General features: G+C 45.1%; 1 protein-coding gene across 3 annotated transcripts in view; it reads right to left on the reverse strand.

The window, feature by feature from the left end:
• Positions 1–6,395, reverse strand: part of RAB11FIP1 (RAB11 family interacting protein 1) — a 29,648-nt gene extending 23,253 nt beyond the window's left edge. Inside the window, exon 1 of one of the 3 annotated variants that reach the window (XM_081047246.1) lies at positions 5,915–6,395. In XM_081047246.1, the coding sequence (XP_080903372.1) occupies positions 5,915–6,291 (377 nt within the window). In that variant the 5' untranslated portion in view covers positions 6,292–6,395. The remainder of the gene's footprint in view (positions 1–5,914) is intronic. The other 2 variants (XM_081047244.1, XM_081047245.1) reach the window with 2 other exon arrangements.
• Between the last annotated feature and the right edge of the window lie 7,098 nt (positions 6,396–13,493).

Consider the following 13,493-nt stretch of genomic DNA (forward strand, 5'->3'; position numbering starts at 1 on the left):
TAAGATTAAACAGTTCGCCGCTTCCACAACGACGGCCTGCCCTGTGCCTAAGGGACTGCAAGCACTCACTAACTCAGAGATGCTTATGAGGCCTGCGATGGGTCACACAGCAAAGACAAGACCAAAGTGGTCCCTGGCCAGGGGAGAAGCAGGCAAAAGACAGTCTTGGTCTCCTGCTGAGCCAGCTGGGCCATGAGATCTGACCCAGGACACCTTACGGTGAGTAGAACCCACTCGCCAAGCTTTTTCCAAGACAAATGATCTTGGCAGCAGACTGGTTTTCTTCAGAGGCCAGTACAAGGGTCTGGCTATTGATTTTGGAATTCAAAGGCCTGAGATTTAGAGACCTACACCAGACCAAAGGCCACCCACAGAATTGTTCCCAGGTGAAGATAAGGCCTAAAATGGCCTCCTATCACTCTCTCCATTTGGGCTAGGGCTTCCTAATCCTTCTGGAGATAAGCCAAAACCAGCCACCCTCCAGAAAGTATAGGGTGAGAAATGCAGTTTTCTAGGATGGACAGCAATTAAATACTCCCCTATAGTGTTTTAATGGATATCTAAGATTTTTGTTAAAGGGGAGGACGAGTGATATCAGCAAATATACGTTGGAACTGACTGCATTTTAATCTGCATATGCAATGCTTTTAATGTAATTATAACATATTTTAGTTAATAACTACAATTAAAATGACATATCAGATACCATTTATAAAAACCTCCCACTGATGGTAGTTATAGAAATATAATATAATTGAAGTCTTTGTAGCCAAAAGGAAGTTTAAGCAAAAGGAAAAAGGCACAGGACTCTTGTACACTTATCTTTCTTAATGTGAAAAACATTTAAATGGTTGACTCACTGGCCTGCAGAATTTTATTTTTCATTCGTGGGTTTATTTTTCCGATTTTATGTACTATTTTTCCTTTTCTTAGTCCTATATTCCTTGAAGCAGCTGTGTTGGAGCACACCAGTGAGACTACGTCAGCTACGCTCTTACAAAACAAAGGCTCAGCCTGATTAAAACTGTAAATACTTGAAGACACACATACACACCCTGGTCTCAATGGTGTTTCCTACTAATTCACTCTAACAGCAGACTCAACTCAAAGGTGTCACTGCCCAAAATTGTCTTTGTAATGGTGACCTCACTCTAGTATCATAGTGACTGTTGGGGAAAGAAAACAGCCACCACTTCCTGGTTCATTTTCAACAGCAAGCTCTCCTTATTTTATTTGTTCATTCTTATCACTTCCTCTCATTCACTCCCACCCACATTCAATCTATCACAAATCAGGCAATTGAGCTTCCAAAATATGTCTGAAATCCACCCACCTCTATCCATCTCCACGGCCACCACAATAGTCTAAGCCACCACTACTGGCTACCTGGATTACTGCAATGACCTCCCATTTTGTCTGTTTCCAGGCTAGGCCTGCTTCAGATTCATTCTCTGCCCAATAACCACAGTGATTTTTAACAAGGTAGATCACATCACCCCTGCTATTAATACTCAGTGGCTTCCCATTGCTCTTAAATAAAGCCCTGCCTTCTTCTTCAGCCTCTCAAGCTTCTAGGTTCCTGCCTCAAGGCCTTTGTACAGATTGCCCCCTTACAAGGAAGGCCCCTTCCTTCACTTTTCACTAGAAAAATTCCTCTCTATTCTTCAGGTCTCTGACACTATCTGCAATCTCCCCCCTTTTTTTTTTTTTTAAAGATTCCACTGGGGAAGGGGAACCGGACTTTATGGGGAACAGAGTGTACTTCCGCGACTTTTTTCAAGTCAAGTTGTTGTTCTTTAGATCTTAGTTGTGGAGGGCACAGCTCAGCTCCAGGTCCAATTGCCATTGTTAGTTTCAGGGGGCACAGCCCACCATCCCTTGTGGGAGTCGAGGAATCGAACCGGCAGCCTTGTGGCTGAGAGCCCATGCTCCAACCAACTGAGCCATCCGGCACTAGCCCAGGTGGGAATCGAACCGGCAGCCTTAGGCGTCAGGAGCACGAAGCTCCAACCACCTGAGCCACCGGGCCGGCCCCAGTCTCCTTCTTTAAAACATGTGCTTTCTGCTCTTTTTTCTTATGATACCCTGTTCTCTTCCTCCACAGTACTTATCACCATCTGTGATTATTTATTTATGTGTTCTTTTGTTTAATGTCTAGTATCTTCCCTGACAAGGCTCTGAGCTTTCTGAAAGCAGGGATCATGTCTGTTTTGGTCACCAATATTTACAATATATACCCAGTACCTGGCACACAGTAGGTATTAAAAAATATTTATGAAAACTATGGATGAACTTTAAAGACAAGGGAAAAAAAAAAAAAACCCAGAACTTTCCCCATGCTAATTGAATGTCTTACAAATGAAATCATAATCAAATAATAGCATAAATAAAAACACGAAGGAATATCTTTCACAGTACCAAAACAATGAGTTAAGGTAACTAACTTCTCCCATCTTGGTCATTTCATTCTACTGCCATAAGCAGGTTATGGTTTATCCCAGAACAGACAGAGAATTGTCTTAGGCATTGAGCTATCAGTTTCCTACAATGGAGTGGGAGGGGACGGTGAGAGGCGGTGGCAGGGTGAGAGGCGGGAGGGTTTCCAGTAAAGCCCAATATTATCTTTAAGGGGAATCCCACGAAAGGAAAACCTTAGCCAGTGACAACATCGCTCAAATTTTCCAGTCTGTTACGAAAAACCTAAGTGTGCTTAGGAAACCTAAAGGTATGAGCACAACCTAAGGCATTTCCCTGCATCCAACTGTCCCAGAAAAACAACTCTCTAACACTTATTTCTTTTTAATAACCCAAATTTTCTTTGTCAACATATTACAGCATCTTATTACACTTACAGTTCTTCAAAATAGCTAACCTTTATTAATATCAAAGATTTTTTCATATACAACCAAATTCCCTCTTAAATCTTAGAGATACAAGAAAGTGACTATCACACTCTCTTCGTATCTGAAAGACGATTAAAGTGTTGTTTTATGATATTTAATTACACAATGGCCTTCCAATCACCAGCCTGAATGAATATTTACTTTAACCTGTCTTCAACAGGTAATCTCCCCAAATGTTGCTTTTAGTATCCTAAGAAGGTTTTCTTTATGTCAATGTAGGACCCCAAACTACATGAGATAAGAGAGTTGAGCAGGGAATCCATATTAATCACCTGATTCTACCCCTCAGATTCATATCTGTTTTATGACCATGAGACTTAACTGATTTCCATTTAACCAAGGCCCAAGTGAGACCCCAAGTCTTTAACAGATAAGTATAAGTGTAAAACCGATTCATTTCTATTTCTTCCTAACTAAAGGGGCTATGCACTCTTCCCTATTAAATGTATGCTATCTATGTCAGCCTCTGTTTGATGTTTCAAAGATGGGTGTCATCACACTAAATTTAAGGTCTGCAAAATCTGAGTCATTATAAAAAGCTTATTCTCTTGACTCCAAATATATGGTGGATGGGGGCTTATCAAGAAAACAAATACAAATATTAGTATAGTTAGCTCTTTATGCCTTGAGTTTTAGCTTCTGGATCCATGACAAAAGTCATACTCTATTGCAGCAATCTTCTTTTCACATACACACAAACCTAAAGACCAAGATTTGAGCTTTTGTTTTGTTTCTGGTTTTTAATATCTAAAGTGTGGTCAAACCGTTAGTAACTGGTTCAAATAACTTTCCTAGCTCAACCAATTTCATTCTGTTAAAGTTCCGTCTCTTAGTATATATTGCATTCTCCAAATCTCAGCTGTCTTGAGCACCCAAGTGATGTACCCAGGCATCAGACAGGCTTAGTTTAACTGGGTTCCCCCCAGCACCTTGGAAAGTCCCAAGAAGTGATAGATGGAAAGCATGCAGTTTCACCTACAGCTAGAGGAGCAAAGAAGCCTTCCACTGCAGTTTATTTAAAAAAAAACCTGTCAACTAAGCACCATTTTCCTACAAGCTGATACTGTGACTAAGTGGTAATCAGCTCATATAATAGAGACAAGAGTAACCATCTAGGTTTAGGATTACACTGGAGAGGATGAGAAAATGAAGATGAAGACGAAACCCTTCCTGAAATAGGGAGGGTTTCTTTCCTCACAAAGCAGTAACAAAACCTTTTGAATCTATACACGGGTTCCATTAATCCAGGAACCCAGAAACAGCTTACAAACATCAATTAAGTCAGGCAACAAGCTCCATTTATAAATAGGGAAACTTGGGTGTTCAGAGACCAAGCAGCTTGAAGCCCAACAATGAGTCAGGACCAGAGTGGGCACCAGACCCAGGAATCTAGAGTCCCCATCTCTGGCAGGGAGATGTGGTCTTTCAAGAAAATAAAATGTTCCTATAAGAAACAGATGGCAGAGACAGATGATAATATTCACACATCTTGGTTTGGGACCAGACAAAGAACTGCCAACAGTGCCCAATTAAAGCTGGAAAGGAAGCCAACCCAAGGCCCCAAATAGCATTTAATCAAATGGAAAATTAGCATTGCTTCAGCCCCTCCTTAGCAAAGATACTGCTCACCTTATGGTTTGTAAGTTGATGCCATGAAGATACCCCATCAATCCTCACCTCAAGGCTCTCTATTTTTATCTGATTTGAGTTCAGAAATGCCCATTCACCTTTGGCCAGATAAGCGAATCAGGTATTACATTCGCAAGCATGCATGCTGAAACTGGACCTACCTTACAGAAAAGGGAGTCTGGTAACTTCAAACCCTCTGGTTTTTCCTGTCTCCTTCACAAGGGAAAGTTAAAATACTGTTTATATCTAAAACACACAACGTGAATCAGTGTGCTTTATAAACTGTAGGGGTAGGTGGTAGTATGATTGGCTTGTATATTTAAGGTCCAGCAAAGCAACCAATTAAGCTACCTGAGGCTAGCTTTTGGTATTCTAGATGAGCATAATCAAATGTTCCATAATCAAATGCTCCATTCCAAACACCTGTGAAAGAGAACCACTAACACCCTGGAGTTAAATGAGTTTTGCCCAGCTTTCCTGCAGATAGGGTAACACAGAACTTTTGACTGGGAGCTACAGGTGAGCAGCTATCTGTAGGTAGTAGGACCAGAGAGAACTTGACAAACTCCAAAGAAAAACAATGCCTACTCCACAGTTCCACTTGGCCAAGGGCAGACCCTGGCTCCAGCCATCTCTGGGAAATCCTTACTAATTTGCGGCCCAGGGCAAACAGGGTTAATATTTTTCAGTCTGAAAGTTAAGACCAAGCTGTTCCAGCATTGTAGAAGATGGGGGAGGGGGAGCAAATTCTCTTCACCAACCCCTTAGGTGGTGGTGAGGTGGAGGTGAGAGATGGCCATCGCAGGACAATCTGCATTCCCCAATCCCCAGCCCCCATGTCCACCCAACCCCACACTGTAATGTCCTTACTGCTTCCCTGGCTGAGCCTCTAGGGCTAGGGAGTGTCAGAGGGTTTCACTCCACCATTGAATCCTCACTGAGCATTGGCCCAGTCAGTCTGAGCTTAGTGTCCAGTTCGGTGAAATACCCAGGCGGCTTTCCACATACTACCCACACTAATAATAACAGGAATTCGTCTGCCCAGATGTATTTTCAATTCACCAAAAATTCGTTTAAGTGCTTACTAAGTTCCAGGCCTGAGAGACGTCCTGAAGAATCAAAAACTCCCCAGGTACCCCCACTGCTTTCAGAGCCCACATACTGGGAGAACTGGGGTGGGACAGCCGAAAGAGAAGTTGGAGCTAGGTGAGCATGCTACTACTGGTCCAGGGGGCCCCTCTTTAAAAGCCTCTCTCCGCCCGTCCCCTTGGGTCACAGCAGCGCCGTGACTACAGCGCTCACTCTAAAAGGGTCTCAGCGCCCAGGCCACCCCGCACTGCCCGCGCCTCCGCTCCGGGTCCTCTCCCCAGTCCCGCACTCACTGGGTCTTCCTGCGGCCCTGGTCCCGGTGCAGGTCTCGCAGGTCCACCTCCGCGCGGCCCAGGAACTTGTCGAGGCCAAGCAGCGCGCGGTGCAGCACGGTGAGCTGCAGGGTGGCAGCGGTGGCGGGCGCGGCCCCGGCGGACAGCAGAGGAGGCAGCTCGAAGGTGGCTTCCTCCCGCCACACCGGCGCACCCAGGCTGCGCTCCGACACCGAGGTGGCGTACTTCTCCTTGCCCACCTGGATCACGGCGTACGCATCGCTCGTGCCCCCGGGGCCCTTGGCCCGCAGACCTCGCGCCTGCAGCACCGTCACCTGCACGTGTGTTGGGGACCACACGGCCCCAGGGCCACGGCCCCCCGAGGCCGCCAGGGACATGGTAACCACGCCGTGATCTGCTCCGAAGAGTAAAGAAGATCGCAGCGACTCGCGGCCTTTACGGCCCGCCCCGCCACCCCGGCCACTTTAAGGTTTCCGGCCACGCCCCCGCCAGGGCCCGCCCCCTGCATGGCCCCGCCCCCCGCCGCTAGCCCCACCTGCGCGGGCCCGACTTCGGCCGCGCAAGCCCTGCAGGGCCCTCGGCCGACGCGGCCAGTGCAGAGGCGGGGCTTAGAGAATTCTGGTTTCAGAGGTTGTAGGTGAGGGATCCCCAACTGCCACAGGTCAAACCATTTAATCGGAACTGTCCCAAGCACTGACTTGGGACTCAGACCTCATTTCCAGTCTGGCATTGCCCACTGGCACGTGTGTAACTTTGCACAGATTACTTAACATCTTATGGTCTCAGTTTCTTCATCTGTGAAATGAGATAACAATCACCTCCTAGAATTGCTATAAAAAAATACTATAGCCTGGCATGTGATGATTTCTTAATAAACTGTTGCCATGAGGGTGATAATAGCATGACCCCAAATTCACTGCTCTTTCTACTTCGGGCCGCAGGGGTAATTACTCTGGAGGAAAGGGGGTTTGGGGATGGTGCCAGGTGGGTGGCAAAGGAAGAGGATCATTTGAGGGACTGAAAAGAGGAAGGTAAAGTGGGGGGCAGGGCATGAGGTGACGTGGAGGTGTCCTATTTTGCCCTGCTTTCACCAAATAAGGTGAAGTTAACAGGCTAAGTTAGGGAAGAGGAAGAAAGAAAATTGAAAACGCGATTGCCAAACCAGACGTCAGGAGCAGAGGCTCCGCCCAACCTCAGTTCCCCATTTCTCTTGGCTGGACCCTCTTGGATTCCCCCTGCTCTTTATCTCTGGGCTCCAGTTAGTTGCTTCTTTGTTCCAAATGTCCATTAGATTGGCTTATTCCCTTCATTTCCAATACCCTACTTCAAAGGAAAGGTCACTTTGAAGGTTTTTAGGTTTTACTGTTAACAAAAGGCCCAGAGCAGAGAAGTGACTGATTCAAGTCCCCACAGCAGAGGCAGGACTAGAACCCAGGTGTCCTGACTCCCATCCAGTGTTTACGCTGCGTCCCTTGTTTCTTCCAGATCCTCAGAACCCCAATCTTGGATTGCTACTAGTTTCCCCCTGATCTCTAGGCTCTCTTCCCTCCAGTCCACACGGCACATTGCTGTGCTAACTAACCTGCTTGAAATCCTACAGTGTTGCCTCACCTACATTAACTGCATTAACTTCAGACTGAGATTTCAAGGCATTCCTATTTTGGTCCCATCCTGACTCATTCTCCCCTATCTCCTCAACAAACTGTAGCCCAGGTAACCACCTCCAGGCCTTTATCACTTGGCTGTCCTGTGGCTGCCCTACCAACATCTCTGCCTACCCAAGTTCTTCCCACTGCAAGGCTTCACTCGGGTTTCTCTAAGGTTTGGCTTCCAATTGCCCCCTTTCAGGGCAGGGACCAGGTGATGACTTATTTAACTTGTCTCTTCCACACCCCTAGCAGAAACCTTGGTACACAGTAGGTCCTTGGGAACTGCTATGGAACTGAAGAATTTGCAGATTATTCCAGCTAACCATGAATACATAGTGTTTTCTTTTACCATGTAGGAAGTTACAACACAGACTTTATGCCTCAGATTTGCAAATGAGGGCAGCTTACAGTGTGGGAAAAGCCTATTTAGTATGTTGTAAATATTTAATGGTGATCAGAAGGGGAAAGGAAAGAAGGCACCAAACATGTAAATGGCAGGAAAGCCTAACAGACAGAACTCTGTTGTTTTGGTGATATTTTCCCTTCATGATGATCTTTTAACCTCATTCAACCTCATGGCTCCATTCATTACTATAAAGATTTATTGAAAACTTACTTTGTGCTAGGTGCTACCTTTGAATGAGATCCAGTTCCAAGGCACACTATGACAAATACTATACAGGAAGTCCTGTATTAACCAAATGCTTTGGTTGTTTTGAGGACAAAGTGATTTCTCTAAGTAGATGGATTTTTATGAAGGAAGTAGTATTGCCCTGGGTCCTAAAGGATATACTAGATTTAATGGACAGAAAAGGGAACATGGTGGAAGAGCATTTCAAGAGGAGAGAACAGACCAGCCTAAGCAATGGTGTGGGGTCCAGAGAATTCATGGCATGTTTAGGGGTTATGAATACCCCATTGGGGCTGGAATGTGGAATATTTTAGGAGGGCACCGGCGGGCAGATGGTGGAGATAAAACTGCCACGGTAGGTGGGCCCAGATCATGCAGATCATGAACACCAGGCTAAGGACTTTATACCAGAGTGTTAGACCAGGTGAGCCAGCCTTCATTGGATTCTGAGCAGTGGCTTGATCAGGCTGTGCTTCAGATTGTAAGGCAGGTACCAGCACAAGTAGCCCAGCAGGCAATCGCATGGCAGGTCACAGCCAGATATCTTACTTCATTTTCCCCAGAGGACATCTGCCTGCAACCCAATTCTGTCCCAGCCCTTACCCATCCTTGGTGTCTATTCTATGTTGGCACTGTGTTAAATAAGGCATACACTTCCCTCTTGGTTGTCTAACCTGTCCTGCTCCATTACATTCCAGCTGGACAAAGTCAGGGATTTAGGGTCAAAACTGACCCTGGGAGTAAAGATTTTCAACTTTGGCCTCCCCTCCTGCCCAACATTCACTCTGTTAGTGCAGCGCTCAAAAATAAAGAGAGCCAGGAATGAAACCTAGCTGGACAGCCTCGCAGACCGAGTATGACACGAAGCATTCCTTGCACAAGATTGGAGGACAAGAGGCTGGTGTGGGGAGAGTTCACAGTGCTGGTGGGAGGAAAAATTATGAGCACCTTGTGACCTCATGTGTTTGGGTTTCTGTTAGACACAAATAGGCTCTATGGTTAAAGCAGAGGTGGTAGGTTGGTGGAGGGCAAGACTGCCTGGCCACCCCAGAGAAATTGAGATCAAGGTCCTTCTCTCTAGACACTGGACACAGGCAGGGGTTAACTCAGAGGAGTGGGGTTCACTAGAGGCAGGAATTGGACATTTGTCAGAGAAGAGAGACGCCAGGCATGGGCGTGGGGCGTGTTTAAGAGCTGGCTTACTGCTCCCTACATGCTGGGGTGGAGCTTTTCTCCCCTCCTCCGGCCAGAACATATTGTCTGTCCCTCAAGACTCTCTCACTGACTGCTCTGGATCAAGAGTCTGTCTTCTCCCCATTTTACAGACCCACAGTCCCCGGTCCTGTGGCGACAGACCCCACAGGTTCACAGAATTCCAGGAGTGTTTGTAGAAACCTCCCACAGCTAGGGTGCGGCCAGATGACTGCTCTTGTCTCTCACCCCGCCTCTAGCTCAGACTGAAAGAGGAAAAGAGTTTCAATCTGCCCTGAGCATGTGGACAAGGCGCCCGGCAGGTTAGACTGGACAAGTTAGCCACCTGTCCTCTCCCAAAGCAGCAGAGCAGAAAGTGCCGGACTCCCAGTCACCAGCCTGGCCTTGGGCCTCTCTGCAGCTCACACCTGTGCAGTTAGATTGAGTGCAGATTGTCTTTTAGCAGCATCTGGGAAGAATTCCCCTTTGCACAGAGCTAGAGCCCAGTGCTAGGAGTAGGGAGGCAGGACATGCCAAGGGAGGGACTTTCACTACCCTGCTAACAGCCAATCCCTCCTGTCCACAGCACCTTAGTATCTCCCAACTGTGGGAACACTAACTCAAAAATCATCTCTGGGGACTTTGGGTGGGCTAATGAGTTATCCCAAGGGAGGAGCAGAAAGGGGAGAGGAATGGTAGCTTGTCTTTCTCCTTTGCCTCGGACTCTCAGGTGTGGTGACAAAAGTCCACACACATGACTCATTCACTGAGGTGCTTGATAAACAGCCTTTTGGCTTCTTCAGGGTTTTGGCTTCTCCAGGCCCACTCCACTGACCAAGGAGACTACCTTCCAGGTATAGACTCTAGGAGCAAAGGCTTCCTGCCTCATGGACAGACGATGGTCTCAACAGGCAAATGGTTTACCCTACAATCCTGTTGATAGTATTGCTTTGTTTACAAAACTTGCATCATAGGTAACACAAAGGTATTATCTTTCCATCGTGTCAAGTCCCTTCAAGAAGGCCCCTCAATGAATCCCACAACTAAAAGGCTATAGAGACTGTGTACCTCATAGAGAGTGTGTACCCCTTACCTTCCCACTTTCTGCACAAAGCCTTCCCTCTGACTCTCCCTTCAGAATTGTTTCTTGTTTCCTAGCTTATTTCTTGCACTCTGATTCAGCCATTGTTTTATTCACTTGTAAACATCTCAAAGGCAGGAAATGTGGTCCTCACCATTTCTAGTTCTCCCAATTCCCTGCAAATAGAAGGTAGTTCAAGTTAAGTAGAAAGCCATTGCAAGCCATACTCCATTTTTCCAGAATCAGTTTCATGGCATATAGGGGGAAAGCAGAAGTTTTGTGTCTAGTCCTCCATGAATTGTCCCATTGGACGCTCCCCCTCAGGGTCTTAGTCTCTTCCTGGCCTCTCTCATACATGCCATGAGCCTCCACTTTCTCAATGGCTGGGACTTCTGGACACAGACCCCACCATAGTAGAGCTGGCCAAGAGATGGGTGTGGCTAGACCCACCATTCCTTTATTTCTCTTCCCTTTTGAAGGCACAGTGCATGGCACAGGCTAATGGGTATGTTGATTTTTTTAAAGTATATTTGGCATACTGTCTTATATTAGCTTCCGGTGTACTATATAGGGATTCATCATTTATATACCTTACGATGTGATCACCATAATAAGTCCAGTAACCATCTACCATCATACAAAGTTATTACTATATTGTTGACTGTTTTCCCTATGCTATAGATTATATCCTCGTGACTAATTTATTTTTTAACTGGACATTTATACCTCCTATTCCCCTTCACTCTTTTCATCCATACCCCCACTCCCCTCCTCTCTGGCAACCATCAGTTTGTTCTCTGTATTTGTGAGTCTCTTTCTGTTTTGTTTGGTATGTTGACTTTTGACCCTAAGGAATTATAATGTAGGCCTGGAGACTTAAAGCTGAGCCCAACATATTTTACAAAATCCAAAAGGGAGCACCAGAATAACACTCTAATTCTAGGGGGCAACGCCAGGTTTACCTGTCCCTATAGCCCTCTTAGGAATCTCTGCCCATCTTTGGGAAATCCTATCCCTTCTATGCATTCTACAATGCATAACGCTTTTCCTAAGTCTGAATCATTCACCCTGGAGTAACATTTCCCCAACCACCACCCCAACCACCCACTGGAAGTTTCAGCAAGGAAGATCAGTGACACTAAATCCTTACAGAACAGTTTGGGAACAAATTACAAATTAGCCTATTCTGTGCCACAACTGGGCCCTCCAATTCAAGTTTTCTTCAAAACCTGTTAAGCTGAAAATATATACACATTTCCCAAAAACAAACATTCCTGAGCGATGGAACCACCTAAACCAATAATAAAAAAAGAAAAATTGTCATAATTTTTAATGAACATATGCATTGAAATCTAATATATTCAAAAATAGAAGAAAAATATTTGTCCAACATAGGACCGAATTTTTAAAATCAAACTGTATTAGAGCATTGTAGTAGAGCTATAATAAAGGAAAGACGATGAAATGAAAATGCAGTGTAAACATTATATGGGGAAAAGTGTACAAAAGTGTTCAGCTTTTGAATTTCCACCACCTAGATCGAGAAATACAACGGGATAAGCACCTGCAAAAATCTGCCTTGAGTCCCTCCCAGTCAGCAGGCCCCCTCTTTTCCAAAGATTGCTGCTATCCCAACTTCTATCCCCATAGATTGGTCTTGCTGTTTTTGAGCATTATATACATGAATCGCACATTAAATATTTATTTGGGGTCTAGCTCCTTTCTCTCAGTATTATCTTCATGAGCATCACCAATGGTGTTCGTGTCGCAGTAATTTGTACCTATTTATTGTTTTATAGTATTCCATGGTATGAATACGAGGTCAGACAATTAAATTTGTGCACTCATCCTAGAAAAAGTGCTACATACCTCATTGCTGAATATCACTACGGTCTCACCTTCAAAGTACTCCCCTTGGGAAGCTATGCACCGATGCCAGCGCCTAGTCCACCCTTCAAAGCAATTCTGGAAGTCTTTTTCTGGAATGGCCATCAGAGCTGTCTTCATATTACTCTTGATGTCCTGAATGTCATCAAAATGTCTTCCTTTCAATATTTCCTTTATCTTTGGGTAAAGAGAGAAGTCATTGGGGGCCAGATCAGATGAGTAGAGAAGGAGTTCCAATACAGCTATTTGTTTACTGGCTAAAAACTCCCTCACAGACAATGCCGTGTGAGCTGGTGCGTTGTCGTGATGCAAGGGCCATGAATTGTTGGTGAAAAGTTCAGGCTGTCTAACTTTTTCACCCAGCTTTTTCAGCACTTCCAAATAGAAAACTTGATTACCTGCTTGTCCGGTTGATACAAATTCATAATGAATAATCCCTCTGATATCAAAAAAGTTTAGCAACATCATTTCAACAAGTTTACGAACTTAATTTTCAGACTTTGTATACTACAATTTATCTTTCATTTTACAGTTGATAGGTTGTTTCTAGTTTGGGACTTGTAGTGGGCTAAATGATGGTCCCCCAAAAGATATGTGCACATCCTAGTCCCTGGAACCTGTGAACGTTACTTTGGTTAGAAAAAACTGAGATAGAAGGAGATGTGACGATGGAAGCAGAGTTCAGAGTGATGCAATTGCTGACTGTGAAAATGGAGGGAAAGACCATGAGCCAAAGAATGCAGCCAGCTCTACAAGCTGGAAAAGACTAGGACACAAATTCTCCCCTCGATACTCCAGAAGGAATGAGACCCCGATGACACCTTGATTTTGCCCAGGGAGACCCATTTTTGACTTCTGACCTCCAAAACCACAAATCTGCCTGTTTTCAAGTTGAAGAATTCTGCTCTTAGAAAATACACGGACTTTGAATGGCTACAAAGTAAATTAGAAAGAGAGAGCATGGCTGTAGTTCCCCTGCTCCCTGGCAAAGCATTTTTGTGTCAACTTCCTTTTAGAGGAGATGATGGAATATTTGATGACAATTTTATTGAAGAAAGGAAGCAAGGGCTGGAGTAGTTTATAAACAAGGTCGCTGGCCAGCCTCTGGCACAGAATGAATGTTGTCTTCACATGTTTTTA

This window comes from Rhinolophus hipposideros (assembly GCF_964194185.1).
Source record: "Rhinolophus hipposideros genome assembly, chromosome: 4".
NCBI lineage: Eukaryota > Metazoa > Chordata > Mammalia > Chiroptera > Rhinolophidae > Rhinolophus > Rhinolophus hipposideros.